General features: G+C 48.1%; 1 protein-coding gene and 2 long non-coding RNA genes across 5 annotated transcripts; 1 reads left to right on the plus strand and 2 right to left on the minus strand.

Annotated features, from left to right (window-relative positions):
• The first annotated feature begins 814 nt into the window (after positions 1–814).
• AP3M2 (adaptor related protein complex 3 subunit mu 2) lies at positions 815–17,480 on the plus strand. Of its 3 annotated transcripts, XM_083753327.1 has the most exons (10): positions 860–938; positions 2,689–2,757; positions 4,595–4,944; positions 6,965–7,136; positions 9,156–9,293; positions 9,595–9,680; positions 11,034–11,167; positions 13,284–13,491; positions 14,982–15,126; positions 16,609–17,480. In XM_083753327.1, exons 3-10 carry the CDS (start codon positions 4,672–4,674, stop codon positions 16,707–16,709), a joined length of 1,257 nt encoding a protein of 418 aa, XP_083609453.1. In that variant the 5' UTR covers positions 860–938; positions 2,689–2,757; positions 4,595–4,671; the 3' UTR covers positions 16,710–17,480. The 3 variants fall into 3 exon arrangements, with proteins under 3 accessions (XP_083609454.1, XP_083609453.1, XP_083609455.1); XM_083753328.1 differs by lacking the exon at positions 2,689–2,757 and having other exon boundaries at positions 815–938; XM_083753329.1 differs by lacking the exons at positions 860–938; positions 2,689–2,757 and adding an exon at positions 2,808–2,828.
• On the minus strand, positions 3,609–4,338 carry LOC310851271. Its single transcript, XR_014567678.1, has 2 exons — positions 4,012–4,338; positions 3,609–3,665 (listed from the first exon to the last, which is right to left on the minus strand). It is a non-coding gene; the product is annotated as an uncharacterized lncRNA (long non-coding RNA).
• Positions 17,262–20,734, minus strand: LOC310851253. Its single transcript, XR_014567654.1, has 2 exons — positions 17,687–20,734; positions 17,262–17,480 (listed from the first exon to the last, which is right to left on the minus strand). It is a non-coding gene; the product is annotated as an uncharacterized lncRNA (long non-coding RNA).

The raw sequence follows: 20,734 nt of genomic DNA on the forward strand, positions 1-20,734 counted from the left end.
ATTGCTTCAACACGGGTGATCTTTGCTTCTTCCAGTGATGTGTTAAATTTTTCAGAGACACCATTGATGGAATATTTCGAGGAGTTGGAGATGGCATTTATCAGTGGTCCATGTTTCACAAGCATACAGTAATGTTGGTAGTACAACAGCTTTGTAAACAAGCCTTTTGGTTACAGATAGGTAGCCGTGTTGGTCTGCCATAGTCAAAACAAAAAAAATTCCTTCCAGTAGCACCTTAAAGACCAACTAAGTCAGTTCTTGGTATGAGCTTTCGTGTGCATGAAAGCTTCAGTGTATCTGAAGAAGTGTGCATGCACACGAAAGCTCATACCAAGAACTGACTTAGTTGGTCTTTAAGGTGCTACTGGAAAGCCTTTTGGTTTCCCTGCGAATGTCCCGGTCCTCAAACTTCAATCAGGAGAAAGCTCCCTGGGGAAAGAGAGCTGCCCAGGCATCCCCCCCCCCCCGCTGTGTTTTCAGCTCTTCAGGCGCCATAAAAGAGCCAGAACGAGGCGCCCGCTGCGGCTGCTCCTCGATGACGTCACTGCCCTCCCGCCCTCTTTTCCGCGCGAGGCCCACCTGAGCGTCACGCGCCCGGACGAGGCGCGGGTTCGGGCGCCGGCCCGTTGCTAAGGCGCCTCGGCCGCGGCCGCGGAAAGAGCTCCCCTGCTGCCGACCAATCGCCAGCCCCGCTCTCCGCTGCGGTCGAGGCTCACGGGCCGCCGCCGCTGCCACTCGGACAGGTCGCCCCGCTATTGCCCCTTCGCTCCAGCCTATCAGCGGCCGACGTGGAGGAGCTCCGCCCCACGCCGCCCCCCCTTCTCAGCTGCCGCTGCCGGCGGGGGGGAGGGCGAGGGGGCTGTCTGCCGCGAACCAATCAGCGGAGACCGCCGGGGTAAGGGGCGTGGCCAAGGCTTGGCGAGGAGAGGAAGCGTCCGGTGAGCCGGGGCGGGGGGCGCGGGCGGGCGGGCCGGACCCTGGACCCCGGGGGGCAGGGAGGGTCGCAGGCCGAGACCCCCGGGCGGGAAGGCGGGGCTGCGGCCCAGGGGGGGTTCAGAGCCGCAGTCTCGCGGGATTCCGCCAGTGGGGAACGCTTCGCAACGTTGGCCAAGGTGGTGCCATATTTCCCAAGCGTAGGCTGCCAGCTGCTTTTGGACTCCAGTTCCCATCATCTCTCACTGCTGGTATTGCTAGCTGGGGATGGTGGGAGTTGTAGTCCAGAAATAGCTGGAGCCCCAGGTTTGGGAAACACTCTTCTAGATGATGTTCCACTACAACTCGCCTCTGCCCCAGCTGATGGCCATGCAGAGGGCACCACCTTTGGCAAAGGCTGCTTGAGCCAGTATGTGCAGCAGCTAGAGCGTTGGTCAGGGTAGGACCTGGGAGACACAGCCATGAAGCCCCTTTGGGCCAGTCACTGTCTCGGCTTAATCTCCCTGGCAAGGTTGCTATGGGGATTCAATGAGGTCATGTGGGTGAAATCTATGGGGTTGCAATGTGCATACTTATGGAGAACAGGGAGTTCAAAAGGTACATAAGATATGGGGCTCTGCGTTCCAGAGGTGTGGAGGGTTGTATGAAAGGGAGTGTTTGCGTAAGTGGGAGGGGGGCTCAGGCTGATGTGCTGGTATGTTAGGTATGAAGGTGTCCCAGTGAGGATGCTTAGGAGCTCCATTAGGGTCTTCAGCGTAGCATCCTAGAAGACAGTAGGGCAGTAATAGCCATGTTGAGTTGAAAACATTCCACATTTTCAAGCTCTTTATTTTTCTATGAAAATGCTTCCATTTTAAAAGTTTGTTACTAAGAATGAATGGATACCAAGTGCAATAATTCAATATTAGGCTACTTTGGAGTTTTAATTTTTTAATCTATTTGCTAAATGCAAGTAAAACAAATGTGCTAAATTAGATTACTCCAATGCATCACAATATCTTCTGATGGAAACAGAAAACTATTCAGTGCAAATTTTCCTAAGTTGTATGGGGGAGGGGGAATTAATTTATTTTATTAACCCACATCACTAAGTAATAGTCGAGTTAGCAGAAATCCTCTCTGTGCTCTGGGGCAATTGTAATAGGAATTCTTAGAAATAACACAGGTTCTAATGTGGGGGTAGAGAAAAAAAACAACCCTGTGGATGTCTAGCTGTGAGCTATGCAGTTGTAATGAGGATTTTAGGAATGACAAGCAACATCCATGGACGGGCTTTTTATTCTGGAGAGCTGAGAGACTGCAGCTGAGGTTGCTTGCAGATTTACAACCTGTGTTGTGTAGGGGGTTGACTTACAGCATGGGTAGAGAAACTAAGGTCCAGGGGCCGGATGCGGCCCAATCGCCTTCTCAATCCGGCCCATGGATGGTCCAGGAATCAGCGTGGGGCCTGCCTGGTGTTTTTACACGAGTAGAATGTGTGCTTTTATTTAAAGTGCAAGGGGTGAGAATACCTTGACCTCAGGGGGTTGGACTCGATGGCCCTTGTGGTCTCTTCCAACTCTATGATTCTATGATTCCCCAACTTTGAGGTGGGAAGGGGGGGGTGTTGTCTTTGTTGCCCTGAACCTCAGAGCCATTTGGAAAATGATGAGAAGTCTACTTGCTGAGTGCCTCTTAGGTGCAATGTGGCCCCTCCACTCCTCCCAAGCAGAGAAGGTCAGAGGCTGTCCCTAATGCTATCCTTGCTTTTTCTAGGGGAAGACTGGCAAGTGCAATTGTGGATCCCTGAATAGAAAAACAGGAATGTGGATGCTGGAGACCCTGGTGATTACTAAGGGAAAGCCTGGGAGAAATTCACAGCAGAGCTTTGGGGTCACATAGTATATTATTATATGGTACCACATTAATTTGTAATACTAGCATTTTATTATAAGCAGCAAAGAAAGGAAACATTCTTGTAAATTTAAATAAAGTCTGCAATCCCAGCTGTCAAACAACTGCACAAATAAAATAAGTTTTATTCTGCTCTTGAAACGCATTGAGGTTTGGGTTCTGGCAAACCCTAAGCGAGAATCTGATCCATAAATGCAGCATTGTCAGAAATGCCCCTGTGCATTCCCTTGATATTTGACATTGGTGCATGGATGTCATTGTAGAGAGAGTGCTTGTTGGTCAGGCTCAAGCCTTCACAAGGTATGTGACCCTGTGGAGAAAGCCTAACTGGAACTGATCAGTACATGCAGAAAACATACCACCATTTCTGCAAATACTGTCGCTGTTACTTTCCATCCATGCAATTGCATCGTAATCACATCACGTTTACTGCCATGGTCCCACACTTGAAATTCTCACTCCAACTCTCTCTTGGTTGTGACTGCAAGTGTGAACCATCTCTCAGTTTGCTGTAGTCTTCAAAGCTTAACACAGGATGAGCTAATTGGATGAAGGCTAGGAATGAAAGGAAGGTATCTTACTTGTAATGGGGCACCTGGAAGTGAAAGGACAAGACTGGCTCAAGCTTAATAGATGATTGATAAAGTGAGCACTCTGAAATTTGAGGAGGTGGGGGCTGAAGTAGAGGGACATGAGAGGGTATGTGAATGGAGACTGGCCAAGGTTTGCGGGGGATGGTGGGGTGTGTGTTGTTTTTTGTTTTGAAGATCTGTTCTGCAAGATGTCATTGACACAGTAATGGGGCATTAGTGGTGGGTATATACTGGACGCAGGTGGCGCTGTGGGATAAAGCCTCAGCGCCTAGGACTTGCCGATCGAAAGGTCGGCAGTTCGAATCCATGCGGCGGGGTGCGCTCCCGCTGCTCGGTCCCAGCGCCTGCCAACCTAGCAGTTCGAAAGCACCTCCGGGTGCAAGTAGATAAATAGGGACCGCTTACCAGCGGGAAGGTAAACGGCGTTTCCGTGTGCGGCTCTGGCTCGCCACGTGACCCGGAAGTGTCTCCGGACAGCGCTGGCCCCTGGCCTCTTAAAGTGAGATGGGCGCACAACCCCAGAGTCTGTCAAGACTGGCCCGTACGGGCAGGGGTACCTTTACCTTTACCTTTTATATACTGGACCAGCCACACATCATTCCCCCTCGGTTATTCTGGGATGCCTCCTCAGCATTATTGCATTATTGCCGCCTGGAGGGGCCCCTCATTGCAGCATAAAGAGATACAGGGTTTCAGCAGGAAGTTAAACATGGAAACAAAGCTGTAGGTCTGTCCTTAAACTTCTGAAGGCACAAACAGTATTAAAACTGAGATTGCATATAACCACCCCAACACCATCATGAGCTGCTGCTGCTGCTTCGCCAAATAATCTCACTTCGTAGCCGAGTGAGATTGTCTTCCATAAACACTGTTTTAACAGTGAACCATCTTGAGCAGCTGGGTGGGAGCTGCTGTGGCTGCTGGGGGTGGGGGGTGAAATGACTGAGATTTATTTGTCCTGAGATTTATTTGTTCTGATTACTCCTTTTATATCCCATCTTTTTATCCTTACAGCAACCCTGTGAGGTAGGTTAGGCAGAGAGACAGTGAGCTTCATGCTTGAGCTGGGATCTGAATCCTGGTCTCCCAGGTGCGAGTACAACACTTGTGAGCTGGCCTTCCTCAATAACACTCAATGAAGTAATATATATTTTGTCACTGTTGATTTTTTAAAGATCTGAAGTAGCACAGTCCAACTTCCTTTGGACTTGGCAAGGCATCTCCAGCGTTGGGCTTCCCTGTTGGACCAGCCATGATTCACAGCCTCTTCCTGATCAACTCTTCTGGGGACATCTTCCTTGAGAAACACTGGAAAAGTGTGGTTAGCCGCTCGGTTTGTGACTACTTCTTTGAGGCACAGGAAAGAGCCTCAGAGGCAGAAAATGTGCCCCCCGTGATCCCCACCCCTCACCACTATCTCTTGAGTGTCTATCGGCACAAGATCTTCTTTGTGGCAGTGATCCAGACAGAGGTACCCCCGCTTTTTGTCATTGAATTTCTTCATCGGGTTGTGGATACTTTTCAGGTACGTAAAATGGCAACGAGGACTAGAAACTGGTGTAGGATTCTGTGTTTTGTCACAGGGCACCTCATGATCAGGAACATACGAAGCTGCCTTATACAGAGTCAGACCACTGCTCCATCTAGTTTTCCATGGTCTACACTGCCGGGGGGGGGGGTCAAAACCCTCCAGACGGTGGACTATTTGTTTGTTTGTTTGTTTGTTTGTTTGATAGGTTGTTATTTATTTGTTAAGCTTTCAGACCGCTTTTCAGGAGATGTTTGCAGCTCATGCAATCTCTTGCCATTGGGCATGGTGACTGGGGAGGATGGAAGTTTGAGTCCATCGACATCTGGAGGGCCACAGGTTGCCTGCCACCAGTCCCACTGACTGGCAGCAGCTCTAAAGGGCTTCTGGAAGGAGTCTTTTGCCACCCCACCTGGAGATGCGTTCAGAGCAGGTGCTCCACCACTGAAGAACCACCCTTGTTTTGGGCTCTTGGCCATGCAGACTCCTAGACCCCCATTTAAAAGGCCACCTCAGAGATGCTCCAGTTCTCTTTCCTAATTTTTTACCCTTCCTTACAGAAAAATCGCTTTCACCTCCTTTCTTACTTTGGGCATGCTCAGACTGCACACCGACCACAATTTTCTAACTACCTGTCAGCACATGAGAACCAGTGATGGAATCTGAGTTGTAATCTGATGAGCTGAGCATCAGGGATGCTTCTCTGCACTCCTTCATTATTTATGTGCCTCATTTTCTCCTCCTCCAGTTACCACTGTAGCTTCCTGGTGACTGTAAGAAAAGGGTCGGGGAAGACGGAGAAGGAGAGCCCACCCTCCCAAATTTGGGAAACTCCAAACCAACTTGGGTCACAATCCAGGGTGATGTTCTGAAATGAACAGGGCCAGATGCTTCCTTACTTCTAATAGTTTTATACTTCAATTCTTCCAAGTAACTTGTGGTGACAAGCATGGGTCTCTCCCCCCCCTGCCCTGCCCTGCCCCCCACCACACAAAATATTCCCACTTTATCCTCACAAGACCCTGTAGGAGTAAGGTCAGTAAATAGTCACTGGCCCCAAGGTGCTTTGTGAGCCTCATGACTGGGTGACATTGAAATGCTTGTCTCCTTGGCCCTATTCCAGCATTCTCTCCACAATTACAGAGTGCTCTGGTTCACTTCCAGGTGGACCAGCATTGTTCCCCTATTATTTTACTTTACTGTGTTTTTTTAATACTAAAATGCTATTCTTCATTTATACATTTTATAAATCTCAAAGTGGTTCACAGTATACATAAAATCAATAAATAACACCAGTTAAAACACCAACAAGCCATATACAGTACTTTTCAACAGCAGCAGCAACCAAGAGAGCAAAATTCTGTCTGAATTCCAGTTGCTGGAAACCACAGTGGGTGAGACTGCTCTTGTGCTCGAGTGCTGCTTTTGGGTTTCCCACAGACCTCTGGTTGGCCACAGGTTGTTGGACTAGATGGGCTGCCTGATCCAGCAGGTTCTTAAAATGTTCTTAAAGGAGTTCTATACCAATAGTCAAGGAATCCCAGAAAGGTCTTCAGTTGTCTGCAAAAGGCCTCCATTGTCTATGCTCACCTGGTCTCTATAGGGAGCTTGTTCCACAAAATGGGCTCCCCAGTGGAAAAGGCCCTCCTTTGAACCCATGCCAAATGGACTTTGGTATGGGTAGCAGTGCCCCCCCCCCATAGATTGCAGTCACCTGCATGGACCGTGGATGGAAAAGGCTGACCTAACCTGGTCCCAAGCGGTCCCATTCGTTCCTTGTGATCTTGTCAAGAGAACATCTCCCAGGATTGTATCCCATGGGCCAGGACTCTCCATCTCTCACTCTGCTGCTCCCAGTGATGCCTCAAAACGCCTGCTTGAATTTGCTTCCTCACCTTGCTACACAGGAAAACCACCTCTGGCTTTTCTTTTCATGGGGAATAAGCGGAGCTCTCCCTCTTTGGCCTGTTTCAGCAGATACCCTGAGGAGGCTTGTTAACCTTGTTTCCACACACAGGATTATTTTGGAGTCTGCTCCGAGATTGTCATCAAGGACAATGTCGTGGTGGTCTATGAGGTGCTGGAGGAGATGCTGGACAATGGATTCCCATTGGCTACTGAGTCCAACATTCTGAAGGAGCTGATCAAGCCCCCGACCATCCTACGGACAGTTGTCAACACCATTACAGGTCTGTGATTTTGTGTGGGTGGGTGGGTGTTGCCTCCAAATAACCTATTTATTGAGCGTTCACACTGATTTGTTCGCAGGGAGATTGGATGGCGTTAACTGATGAGCACGCATTCTCATTTGTTGGTGGGGTGGTTAGATGATGATGCAGTGCAGCTGGAGTTATCTCACACTTTTCACTGGATTTTCCCATCCCTGGTGGTGGGCAAGGGCTGAGCCTTAACAGGTGAACTAGTGGAGAACTGGTGTAAGAGCTTTAAAGTAAAAAGGTTTCACAGCTGCATTTTGCAACTGGAAGTTTGTCCCCACTGAGACAAGTAGGATTTGCTTACAAGTAAATTTTATGCAGAGTTGCATCAATGAGAGATGCATTTGATGAGAGATGCATCAGACTCTGGTGGTGTTCATAACTTCCTGAAGAATCTTCACTGCATGTGCTAGATGGATCCCATGACTTACTGTTTTCACTGGGGAAGCACATGTGGAATTGTGGACCTCCTCTTGACAAAGAGCACAGCCAGGTTTATCCTCCTGAACAGCTAGAATGAATGTAAGAGGTAGCTCTTTCAGCTCAGTTCAGATGATGTCAAGAAGACTGTCACGAACAAGTTTGACAACTGAATGGTTCTGAGACACTATTCTGCATGTAGACAACCTGACAACTGTCCCATATTCAGTTCAACAATTGTTCTCCATATTTGGCCTTGACCGCTTTCTACTTCTAATTTTTGTCAATAGGTTTTCTCACACTGCAATACAGGTCAGTGAGCTGATTGTCTGCACTGAAGGCAGGGAACCTATGGCTCTCTAGATAACATTGGGCTCCAACTCTTATCAGCCTCAGCTCACATGGTCTGTGGTCAGGAATGAGGAGATTTGGAGCCTTAACAATATCTAGAGGGCTTCCCATTCCTGGTTTGCATGCAGATTGTATACCCCCACAGCTCCTACCTTCAGATAGTCTCATTTGGTCATCAGTGGCTGTGTTTGGATGATCAAATCTTGGCTTAATATGCCAAGTTATGAGCCAGCGTTGTTCCTCCACATGCAGCTGCTTTGCTGTTCCCTTCATAGGATGGGGAAATGAGCCAGGAAGCCACAGTTTAAAAATAGCTTCTCATTATGTACCAACCAGGAAACTATGATTAATGGATTCTCAGCAAGCCAGAATATGGAGAGACAGCCTAAGGTTGGTTGGCTTGGAAGCAGTTAACCATAGTTTGTTGGTTTGAATGTAAGGAGAAGCTATGGTTAACTGTTGCATGTACCCATTGTAGCTTTGGGGACCTAAACAAAGCTTTCCTGAAAAAGCAACTTCTCCCATTCATCCTAGATCTCTGTAAGGATGAAGGTAGCCAAGAGGTTATGCCTCAGTTTGAGAATAATGTTCTCAGGGCTAATGGTGATGGGATCTGTGGAGAAGATTTTTATTTTTATTTATTTTTATTTTATTTATAACTTGTTCTGAACCACAAATGAACAGTCAGAATCCCAGCAGGGATCTTGCCCTCCCATGTTCCCACACTGTAAGATTTATACACAGTTTCAGTGTGCATAAGACAATGTTCATGCATATGACTTCTCCTACTGTACCAGAAGTTGTCCCTGGAGGGTGAATGCCTGATAGACCTGCAAGAACATATGCAAAGAAGATTTTTCAAGAAGACACAAATACCCCCAAGTTTGGTGCATTCCTTGCCATAAAAATGTGAGCAAATTTATGTGTGAGTAGCTCTCATTAACCTCAGTGAGACTTAGCTGCTCCCTTTGGGCTGTGGGATATTTTGCTGCAAGAGTTGCAAACTTCCATATGCATACAGCTTCTGCCCTATGAATCTGGTAGGCAGAAGAAAAATATTTTGGCTCTTCCTGGTAGGAACTCCTTGCACTAAATGCAATCTGAAAATACTGCCGTTTCTGAGAGAGAGAGCAGTGTTTTGCTGTGGTACAAGAGAATGAGAAATTAGGAAATGGGTTTGGCTGTCCACTTGTCTACTGCCATCTCTTTTAACCTTTTCAGGAAGCACCAATGTGGGAGAGCAGCTCCCCACAGGACAGCTGTCTGTTGTTCCTTGGCGAAGAACCGGTGTGAAGTACACCAACAACGAGGCCTATTTTGATGTGATTGAGGAGATAGATGCCATCATTGACAAATCAGGTACATAGATCTGTATTCACATGGCATTGCCTCTAGGCAGTAGTGTCCTTGCCTCAATGAACAGAAGCAGCAGCATTTGGGGCCAAAGGAAGACACATTTCAATGCATTCCCCTCCTCTTGTTCATTTCATTTCCCTCGTCAGTGATGGTGTTTGCATGCTTCTTTTCAGATGTAACTTACAAAGTGATCTACCATTTTGAAAAGCCTCGACTACTGTTAACCATAATCAGTGTCCAAAGTGATTTCCCCGGGTTTCCTGGCCTCCTTTGTGACCCACTTGGGTTTTATTTCCCATGGCAGGTTCCACGATTACGGCTGAAATCCAAGGGGTGATTGATGCTTGCGTGAAATTAACTGGGATGCCAGACCTTACCCTCTCCTTTATGGTAAAGTTTGAGAGGAAGGACCTCTTGCTTGCTTTTTTCATGCTCTGAGTAGACCTACTTGAATTAAGGATCATCACAAGCTTATGGTACCCTCCGTATGTCCTTTCAGTTGTGCCTTCATGATTATTTGCACCCATGATGTTGATGGGGCAGTTATAGGCTATCCCACTTGCTATACTGCTTGTGCCTGCAAAACTTTTGGGGCGGACACCCTGCTTCATTTCCAATCCATGCATGTCTTGTAACTTTCTGCTGAAATCTTGTATTTTTTTATACTGTAAATATTCTGTTTGTTTTTTGTCCTTCTTTTATTGCGCTATAGTGCAATAATGGCCCACCAGGCAGCAGTGATGTGGTCGCGTTGGGCAAAGATTGCAGAACAAATGAAGTGGAATGGCGTGGGTGGGTGGTCCATTAATCCCAATGGTTCCAGTTTAATTGGATACAACTCTGTGCTGCTCTTCCGTATAAAAATGTCAGGGTGGCATATGTAATACAGTAGAACAGTTGGTGTATAGTAAAAAAGCAGGAGGAGCCAAGCAGGAAAATTGCTGCCTACAGCGATGCTTAGGCAATTAAAAAAAATTATTTGCCTAGCAACATTACAGCATCAAAGTCAGCACCAGGCAAGCACCCCTAGGGAAGGCATTCCATATCTGGCTATATGGAGCCTCACAACAGAGAAAGACCTTTTTCCTGCTCTCTCTCTGCCTTGATTCAGATGTCAGGGAAGCCTGGAAGATGGCCATCAAGCCCGATGGGGCTTGTGTGGTCCTTCATCACTTGATGACTGTTGAGGTCCAGGCATTCAAGTGGGGCTTGTCCTGCAGACCCGCCAAGGTTCCCTGGGGGAAGATGCCAGAGGAACTGGCTGGTGTGGGTGGAAGGCACTGCAGAATGTTGTGGTGGGAAGGAGGGTTTAAACTAGGGGTGGGGGACACTTTTTCAGCTGAAGGGCCATATTTCCTTCTGGGCAACCCCTTGGGGGCCACATGACAGTGGTGCATGGAGACAGAGGCAAAAGCAAGGAGAGCAACAAACCTTTGTCTAGTAGGCTAGTTTCTACACATGCTCATCTCTCCTCCATCCAGACAAGCAAGAGTCACTACCAAAGTTCAAGGACACCTATCCAAGCGAAAGCACCCAAGGAGGGTCCAATGCCTGGCTGGGGAGGGTGCGTGACCTGGGGAAAGTCCCAATGGCCCAGCCCTCAGTTAGACCTCTGAAATGGGTATTGGGAATACATCAGGGACTGTGGGGAAGAGACAGGCAGCAGAAAAGACAACCCACTGATTTCAGGAGAGAGAACAGTCTGGTTAGAAATCTCTGCTGTCTTTATCTTGCTTGCATTAGAATCCCAGGTTGCTGGACGACGTCAGCTTCCACCCATGTGTGCGTTTCAAGCGTTGGGAATCAGAACGAATCCTCTCCTTCATTCCTCCAGATGGGAACTTCCGTCTGCTGTCATATCATGTCAGCGCTCAGAAGTAAGGAGCGGGGTTGGGAGCAATCATTGGCTCCCAAGGTCCAGGATCTTTCCCTAAACACTTGGTTTGAAAAGGAATCCCTCGTGGTGACATTGTGCCTCTCCCCCACCAAGGGGAACTGCCACCCTCTTATTGGCTCCATTCCCTTTTTGATTTTATTTTTATTTCTCTTCTCTTCATTGCCCACACTTCATCATCAAGTCCCAGAGCGGGTTACAACAACTTAAAATTCTGAATTAAAAACAGAACATACTACATTCACAAGAATACGGTATGTCCTGAAAACACACATCTCAGGCGTCTAAGGGTAAAGAGGTATGTCTCCAGCATTTGCCGAACACTACGTAGCAAAGAAGCCAGTCTGTAAGGAAGGAGGCAAGGTTTTAAATATATATATATATATATACTTGAGGCCTGAGTCATTTAGGGTTTTAAACATGAACATGAGACCTTGAATTGGGCCCAGAAACAGATCAGCAACTGTGTGGCATGAAGTCAACCTTGGCTTGGAAGATGCTACAAGGAACCTGCAACGAAATGTTACAGCATGGTGTATTGCTGTTCAGGATACTCTGCTTTGTTCCTCATCCCCAGCAGTCAGTCCGTATTCAGTGGTCACTGCAGACACTCAGTCCCGGAGGTTTCTGTTTTTGCTCTATAAGCAGTGACATCCCTGAATGCTGGAAATAGAGGGAGTGATGAAACGGGATATTGCAGACTCTTTGCTAAAACTGAGCACAGAAAGAGCAGAATTAAGACAAAGGAGCAGCTCCTTTGTCCTGGATCAGCGGGAAGACTAGATGCTAGGGGTGTGCACAGAGGGACCCCACCTCCCTCCCAGTGACCTTCAGAAGTGCCATTTAGAATCATAGAGTTGGAAGAGACCCCAAGGGCCATCGAGTCCAACCCCCTGCCAAGCAGGAAACACCATCAGAGCACTCCTGACATATGGTTGTCAAGCCTCTGCTTAAAGACCTCCAAAGAAGGAGACTCCACCACGCTCCTTGGCAGCAAATTCCACTGTCGAGCAGCTCTTACTGTCAGAAGTTCTTCCTAATGTTTAGGTGGAATCTTCTTTCTTGTAGTTTGGATCCATTGCTCCGTGTCCGCTTCTCTGGAGCAGCAGAAAACAACCTTTCTCCCTCCTCTATGTGACATCCTTTTATATATTTGAACATGACTATCATATCACCCCTTAACCTCCTCTTCTCCAGGCTAAACATGCCCAGCTCCCTTAGCCGTTCCTCATAAGGCATCGTTTCCAGGCCTTTGACCATTTTGGTTGCCCTCCTCTGGACACGTTCCAGTTTGTCAGTGTCCTTCTTGAACTGTGGTGCCCAGAACTGGACACAGTACTCCAGGCGAGGTCTGACCAGAGCAGAATACAGTGGCATGATTACTTCCCTTGATCCAGATGCTATACTCCTATTGATGCAGCCATAGTCAGACTGGCTCTTGAAAAATCAAGATGGCAAAGCTAATCTGCTCTATAGTAGAGCTGAAACAAAACCTTACACAAACTAAAAATATTGCCATTGCCATTCAGTGTTGAGAGTTGCTTTTGGGATGTAACAGTACTCATGGATTTCAAGGTGATGATGCTTAGGGACTGACTGACTGACTGACTGACTGACTGACTAAAATCTATAAATCTGAAAGTAGTTGTCATTGGCAATGCTGACAATGTAAATTCAAAGTTTTGCAAGCCAAATTTAAAAAGGAAAAAAGCACTTGGGAGCCACCATCCCTCCCCCAAATTTGTTTCAGATCTACAGTGCATCTTTGGCTCCACAAAAATCCTTCTCCTCCTACACAGGACTGGGCAGGTTAGGGCAGCTTTCTCCAACCTGGTGCCCTGCTCCAGATGCTTTTAATTGCAATTCCCATCATCGTTGGCCAGCAGTGGGGCAGCTGGGGGGGGGGAGGTGGCGGTTTGGACCACAGTGCCGAAACGTGACTCCCCTGCTGGCTAGGCTTGATGAGAGTTGTTTTCCAAAACATACGGAGCAGGAGACCAGGTTGGGGGGAGCTGGTTTTTACTGCTGCTGCTGCTGCTGCTGCTGCTGCTGCTGCTGCTGCTGCTGCTGCTGCTGCAATGGTGTCTCCTCTCTTCCAGCTTGGTGTCCATCCCTGTTTATGTGAAGCACAACATCAGTTTCCGGGACAGCAACTCCTTGGGCCGCTTTGAGATCACCGTGGGTCCCAAGCAGACAATGGGGAAGAGCGTGGAGGGGGTGATGGTCACCAGCCAGATGCCCAAAGGAGTCTTAAACATGACCCTCACGCCTTCGCAGGGGGCACACACATTTGATCCTGTCACAAAGGTGAGAAGGGAGGTGGGACTGGGGCAGCAAAGTCTGGTTCTTGAACAATTTCTCTCGTCTTCCAGGAAGAGAGGAGATGAGAGCCCCTTGACCCATTTAGATGCTTTTCAGCATCTTTTCAAAGTAGGGCAATTAGAGTGGCACAATTTCTGCATGCAGTTCTCCAGCCAAATAATGTGTACAGAAATATATACTAAACTGTGCATAAAAACACATGTATTAGTGAAAACCACATACAATAATGCATTATATTACAGGAAATTGCTTGTGAAATTGTGTATATTACTAAAAATAGTATACCAAAATGTGTTCACTAGGAGAAATTAGCACTAAAATGCTGGTGAATTTTCAGGAGGATTAAAAAATAATAATCCACAAGTTGCTACAGAAATTTGGACTGAAATTATGACTGAAAAAATGAGAACCTGAGATCCATTCCTACTTGCCACACAATGTTCTTTCTTTCTTTGGCGATCACTTGTAGCAGAGTAAGATGGTCTTCCACAAACAGAGTTTTAGCAACGAGTCCGTAAGTGACTGTGGAGGCCAATTCTGGATCTACACGTCCTTCCACAGTGGGGACATTGGTTTCCAGGTGGGAGTGGATCATGGTGTGGATTTGCCAAGCGGGCCTTCTTCTTAGCACGTTTCTCCCTTGCATCCTGAGTTCGAGTGTCTTCAAAGCCAAGACACTCAAAGACAGGCCACATAATGTGCATATGCACTGATATATTAAAACCAAGTTAAAAACAATTTGCAGTCACCAAGGCAGTCAAGTGAGTAGAGTGGAACTGGAAATGGCAGCAATAGGAATGACCAGTTTGCTTTAAGAGAGGAAAGGTTTTGGTCAGCCCACTAGAGGTGTCCAGTGAGCAAACCATGAATTCCCCAGGGAGGGCACCACTGCTTAGAAGCCCATGTTCTGTTTCCTCCCTTTGCCCTCCCCACCCTCTGATTCCAAAGGCAGCAGCACCCTGGGAAGGGTGTCTTGGATGATTAACTAAAGCTTCCTATCCACACTTAGGTCCTCTGAATAGAGCAAGAACTTGCTTCTGAATAAGCACACAAGAGGGTTGAGATGTAAACTCAAATTAATTCACAGTGCATTAGTTGCAGATTGGTCTGTATGTCTGAGGTCAAGGCAGAGGCATATTCTGATACCCTCCCTTCCTTCCTTCCTGTGTGTCAGCACTGCAAGTCCTACACTTTCCAGGCCCCAAACCTTATTTTCCAAGGAACTCAAGGTGATACACTTTACTTCTCCTCCCCATTTTATCTTCACAACAAGCTTGTGAGGTAGGTTAGGCTGAGAGTGAGCGACTGTCCCCAGGTCACCCAGCGAGCTTCATGGCCGAGTGAGGATTTGAACCCTGGTCTCTCCCAGGTCCCAGTCCAGCCCTCCAGCCACGACACTACACTGGCTTTCAACCTTCCTCTGTCTTACTGACTCCAAGCTCTGTGGTTGCCTGTCTTCTGTTTCTCCTGTGAAGCTGCTGTCTTGGGATGTGGGGAAGATCAACCCCCAAAAGCTGCCCAATCTGAAGGGGACCATGAGCCTCCAGGCAGGAGCCTCCAAGCCGGACGAGAACCCCACTATCAACCTGCAGTTCAAAATCCAGCAGCTGGCCATTTCCGGTATGTGGGCAGAGAGTTCAGTGACACTCCGCTTTTTTAAACTTACGCACTTTCTTTTGAAACATTTCTCTCTCAGTTGACCCAGTTAGGATAAACCAAAGCAGACGACAGCAGAGGATGGTGGGCCTGCAAGGCAATTTAACAGCCTGTTGCTGACACAAAAGCCACCCTTATTCCATCTTAATGGTTGCGTTGAGCCGCCTTGAAAAGCTCCCACTCTGTTGGGCAAATAGGTGGGGGGATTGGTGTTTTAATGAATGCCCAGTGTCCTTTTTGCCAGTTTCTTAAAAGAGGCACCTCACCAAAGCAGGTAGGTCTTCCTAGGCCAAACATTCTCTATCCTGGACACCATCCTTGAGAATCCCCTCTCTTCTGTCATGCCCTATCAGTCTGGTGCCTGGAGGAGCTCACGTATCCAGGCCGGTCAGCTGCCTCAGTGGCACGGAGCGTGCCCAGTGAGTGACTTGCTACGAGAAGGTTGGGAGTGAACGGAGGCCTCTTCAGCCTCTGCCTTCCGTCCTGCCTCTTCTGGCTCCACGTCCTTTGGGGAAGCAGTGTCCTTAAAGGGGCAGCCTCTGGCCTGAAGATGGCCACTTCTCCTAGGTGCTGTGGCCTCCTGCCTCCTGTGGTCCCTGGTCAGGTCATTTGGGAGGGGCAGGCACTTGGTTCCTCGAGCTCAGGTGAAGCATCTTGGCTCTGGTTCTCTGTTGTGGGAGCTGGGCTCAGAGATTCCCTTACTACCTGTGTCAAGCTTGGAGCCAGGAACCTGATCTGGCTCCTTAACTGAAGGCTGTAGCCTCTGACTTGGTATCCTGGTCGTTGCTGGACTGTGTTCTGGGGCACTTAGCCACTCACCTAACATTTATTAGTTTATTAAACTTCTTAATGACATTATCTCGCCCAAAGTGACTTAACAACCCACTCACCCACCCCACAGAGATACACTAAAACCAGGGGAGGGGATACATTAAAAACATCCCACCCCCTTCTAAAAGGCCACAGATAGTTAAAGGCCGAAGTCCTGGTTACAGGGGATTTTTTTTTGCCTGGTGCCTAAAGACAGGGATGTACAAAGCAGCAATCTTACTGCTACAGGGAGACATGTGAAAGAAACTATATGGCTCAGTGGACTGCAGCAGACAATTAGTCCCCTCCTTTGCTGCTTCCCATCTCTAGCATAATAGGTTTCATGAACATTAAGCAGTTCTGTGCATATGTGCCTAACAGTCGCAACATCCTAAGGGGCTAAGAGGAGCCCACTGGATCAGGCCAGTGGCCCATCTAGTCCCACACTCTGTTCTCGCGGTGGCCAACCAGATGCCATGCGAAGTGCGCAAGCCGCCCTGAGTACAAGAGCACTCTCCTCACCTGTGGTTCCCCGAAATGGACACTCGGGTCTTCTGCCTCCGTCAGTGGAGGCAGAACAGAGCCGCCATGTCTGCTCTCCCCCAACCTCTCTCCTTACCTTCTCCACCCTCCTAGGTTTGAAAGTGAATCGCCTGGACATGTACGGAGAGAAATACAAGCCTTTCAAAGGGATCAAATACATGACCAAAGCTGGGAAGTTCCAAGTGAGAACCTAACGGTGGCCCTGCCTGCAGAAAGGCTTGCCTGTGCCCTGACTTTCAGTCCGACTGTGTCCCACCTCCCAGAGCTGCTCCTTGCTATGGCCCACCTGGAGTAGGTCAAGGCAGGTATCTCTTCCCACCCCCCACCCCCGCCAGCTGGGCAAACCTAGCAATTACACCTGGATCTTAAATTGTGAAGCTCTTGGGTGGGATTGAAGAGCAAACGGGAAACCGAACCATCTTCCCGGCTTACCAGTGAATGTTTCAGCTCATGAAAATCCTGCCCCCTTCTCCCTATTTTTTGGCTGGCATTTGCTTAGTTATTTGCTGTCTGGCGTTCCAGTAGCATCTGAAGACAGGAGGAGACGTCTTTAGAGGTTGAGGGGTTTGATCCTGAAGATGATCCTCCTCTTTTGCATCTAGGACTCTTCTTGTTTGTTTCAAAGACTGCCTAGGAAAGAACTCCCCACCCCGTAAATCCTTGACAAAGAGCTGGCTGAAGAGGACTGGACAGGGGAACAGGATGCTCTCCTCATTTCCTCCTGTCCCGTTTTAAATGTATTGCTTGGGGAAGAGGTTGGAAAGAGCTAATAGTCTTGCGGGGCCTGAAGGTCACGTGGAAGAGGCACTTGAGCTCCTTGCAGATCTGCCAAGGGCCAGTCCAACACTCATCTGTCTCGAATGGCTTTTTGCAGATTTCTTGGTCATGCTTTGAAAACCACAAAGCCTGTTCATCCAGAGATAGCAGTGCGACACAAAATGCAACTGTGTTCAGGGCTGCTGCTGCTGCTGCTGCTGCTGCTGTACCATCTTTTGCTGTCCAAAAAATCTCCACAAAAAAATTCCTTCCAGTAGCACCTTAAAGTTAGTTCTTGGTATGAGCTTTTGTGTGCATGCACACTTCTTCTGAAAGCTCATACCAAGAACTAACTTAGTTGGTCTTTAAGGTGCTACTGGAAGGAATTTTTTTGTTTTGACTATGGCAGACCAACACGGCTATCTATCTGTAACCCAAAAAATCTCCGTTACTTTCTTTGCTGAAGGGTTGTAGTGGGAGGGGAGGCTGTGTCCCCTGCGTCCTTCGTCTTGCTAAGGCAGCCCCTTCACCAACCTGGCTGACCTCCAGGCACTTTGGACCATCCTGGGGCTGATGAGAGTTGTAGTCCCAAACATCTGGAGGGCACCAAGACAATGAAGGCTGGATTCAGGGAGTGGAGTGGTGGCAGGAGCCTGGGGCTTTGCGGGAGCTGCATTGTGGCTCCTCTTCCTGCATGCAGTGGTGTGTTGCTCTCCTGGCTGTCCTCTCTCTTATGCATATCGCTCCTATGCAAGTAGATTATAGTTGTGTGCTTACATCAATTTTCACGCTTGTTTGTTTTATAAAACGCAGCAAAGCCAGGTTGTTTCCTTTTTGACACAGCAAACCATCTTCCGAATGTCCCCATTGTTGAGAACTCTAAAAGCACAGCATACAGCTGTGAGCCACATGGGGAGAATCCACGAGGCTGGTTAATTACTGTGCCAAAACAATCCTTGCATGCTGGACTTCACGATTGAAGTGCCCATTTTTTTAAAAAAAATTAATTATTAAAATGGCAGTGTACCTTGGATTGCTTTTTCAGGACTCTGGTGGGTCAGAATCTCAGAAGACCCTTTCGCCCGTCAGATACCTGCCACTCTCTGAGTGCAAAGAAGACAGAATGAGGTGCATCCCCTTGTAGCAGTGGAGGTTTTCTCTTAAAGAAACTTCCTCCACCCTCAATGATCACCTTCCTACAGTAAAACCCCATATGTAATCACCAGCCCATTGAATTGCAGCCACTAGCAGATTGCAAGGTGGTGCCATTTTTAGCAGAGTGTTGTAATGTGGTAATCTGTCTGCATGATTCTGCACCAGCTGTCATTTCCAAACACTTTTGAATGATAATTCCATGTGTAGATCTGATCCAAATGTGACAAAGTCACTGGCCAGATCTGCTTTCTCCAGGGAGGGGTGCAGCTGACACACCTGCCGAAACTGGGCCAAAGCACTCCTTGCCACCTGAGGATCTGGAAGCAGCTCCAGATCTGAGAGCACCTACAAAACTTGAATTGGGTCCTTCAGAGGGAGCACAAGCCCACCAGGCACAAGCCCACCAGGAACAGGTCTGCCCTTCTGTTCTTGCCCCAGCATTTCCACAGACCATTACTTGGCTTAAGCCTCAGCTTCCCATGTCCCATGTCCACATCCAGTCAGGCTGCAGGGCCAGCCCTCTGTCCTCAGCCCCAAGATGGTGCATCACTCCTGAAGTTTCTCCTACACATTAAGAGTGGACATCTGCAAAGAAAAGTCTACATGTATAGACTTCCAAACACATTAGACTTTCTGTGTTTCTGGAATCCTGCCTAGATGTGAACATGGGGAGGCTTTCCTTTGCAAATGCCTAATTTGTGGGTGTTGTGGAGGAGGCCAATGTTGGGGTGTGGCTTTGGCAGTGTGTGTGTGCAACCGTGAGTGCAGCCCTTTTCTACCTACAATTTCCACCCCCCACATCTACAGTCCTTGTGTGAAAGGAACTCTGGTCTCTGATATTTCCATATAAAAGTGCATAAAAGTAGTGTACTATTTAAAAACAACAAAATCTCAAACCAGATGAACTCTGGCATAAAGACAGATCTACAGCAAGGGTGGGCAGGCTTCAGGCTTGTGTGATGTGCTTTGTTGTGTGTTTTATTTATACTGTAGCCTCAAGATCTGTCAACTGGAGCCAAGTACGAAAGACATACACTTAGATGTAAAAGAATTATGAGCCCAGGACTTCGTTTTGAGTCTTGGAACCATGGATGAAGCGGTCAGGGATTACGTGAGGTAGAAGGTCTGTTCCTATTTCAGCACTTGGTGCAGGCAAGAAATCAGAGTTGGTGTCAAGAGAGCATTCCATGAAGACAACGGAACAGAGCCTTTCCCTCTTGCTTCAAAGGACATGTGGACTTGTAGAAGCCTCCCAGGACAATCTTAGAAATTCAGGCAGATTTAAGCAGGAGAAAGGAGTCCTTTAGGGTCCTAAAGCACCGTATATGAGAGGATGATATTCAGTGCATGCTGTCATTAGCAATGGAATTGGATATGCACAGCGGTGCTGAAGCCCACCACACCCATGTGAGTGTGTGTAAGGGAAAGAAAAACTTAGGTGTGGTTTTGGCACATGTGAGAAGTGCACTCTCCTCTTTCTGTGGGAGGGAGAGATGTGCTTGCTTCCCATGCTCAGTAGGTGGAGCTGCAACTCCAGGAATGGTGATTATGTGCCCTTGGATAGTTCTTCCCCTTCTGCAAACCAGTGGGCCTTCTCAGGTGGGAGCCAAGAGGAAGGCCTAGTTTAGGTGGGTGGGTGATGTTTGGCACCATTTAAGAGCAGGAGAGCAAGAGGTGCACAGATCTGGCCCGTCAGGTACAACAAGGAGGAAATCCTGCACCTGAGACCATGCTCTTCCGCAGCTCCTCCCATTGATGGCAATGTCTTGCTTCATTTCAAGGGAGCAGGCGCAGCACTTCTGCATATGTTGTGCCCTAGGTTAGCTGATGGCAGGGTTGCAGGATGTCCCGATGGAGGGCTTCCCAAGGGGCACCTGCGATGGCCACAATAGGATGATGGACTAGGCAGGAGCAGCAGAAGCTGCTCTTCTACCCTCAGACCAGCATTCCTTCTAGCCCACTATTAAGGAAGGGCCAGAGCTCAGTAAGAGAGCATCTGCTTTGCGTGCAGAAGGTCCCAGGTTAAGTCCCCACCAGGTCGGGGTGAGAACACCCCCTCTCTGAAATGGTTGGGAACTGTTGCCAGTCAGTGCAGACAGTACTGAGTGAGATGGACCAGTGGATTCATTTGACTACATTGGCTGGCCAGCAGCTCTCCCAAGTTTTCAGGCAGGGTCTCCCAGTCCTTGCTGGAGATGTCAGAAGTTGAATTTGAGACCTGCATGAAAAGCATGTGCACTACACATTCCTGCCTGCAGATCTCTGGCACTTCTGTCTGATTGAACAGGTGTCTCTCAAGTGCTTGTGC

Source organism: Podarcis gaigeae (genome assembly GCF_964106915.1).
Source record: "Podarcis gaigeae genome assembly, chromosome: 8".
NCBI lineage: Eukaryota > Metazoa > Chordata > Lepidosauria > Squamata > Lacertidae > Podarcis > Podarcis gaigeae.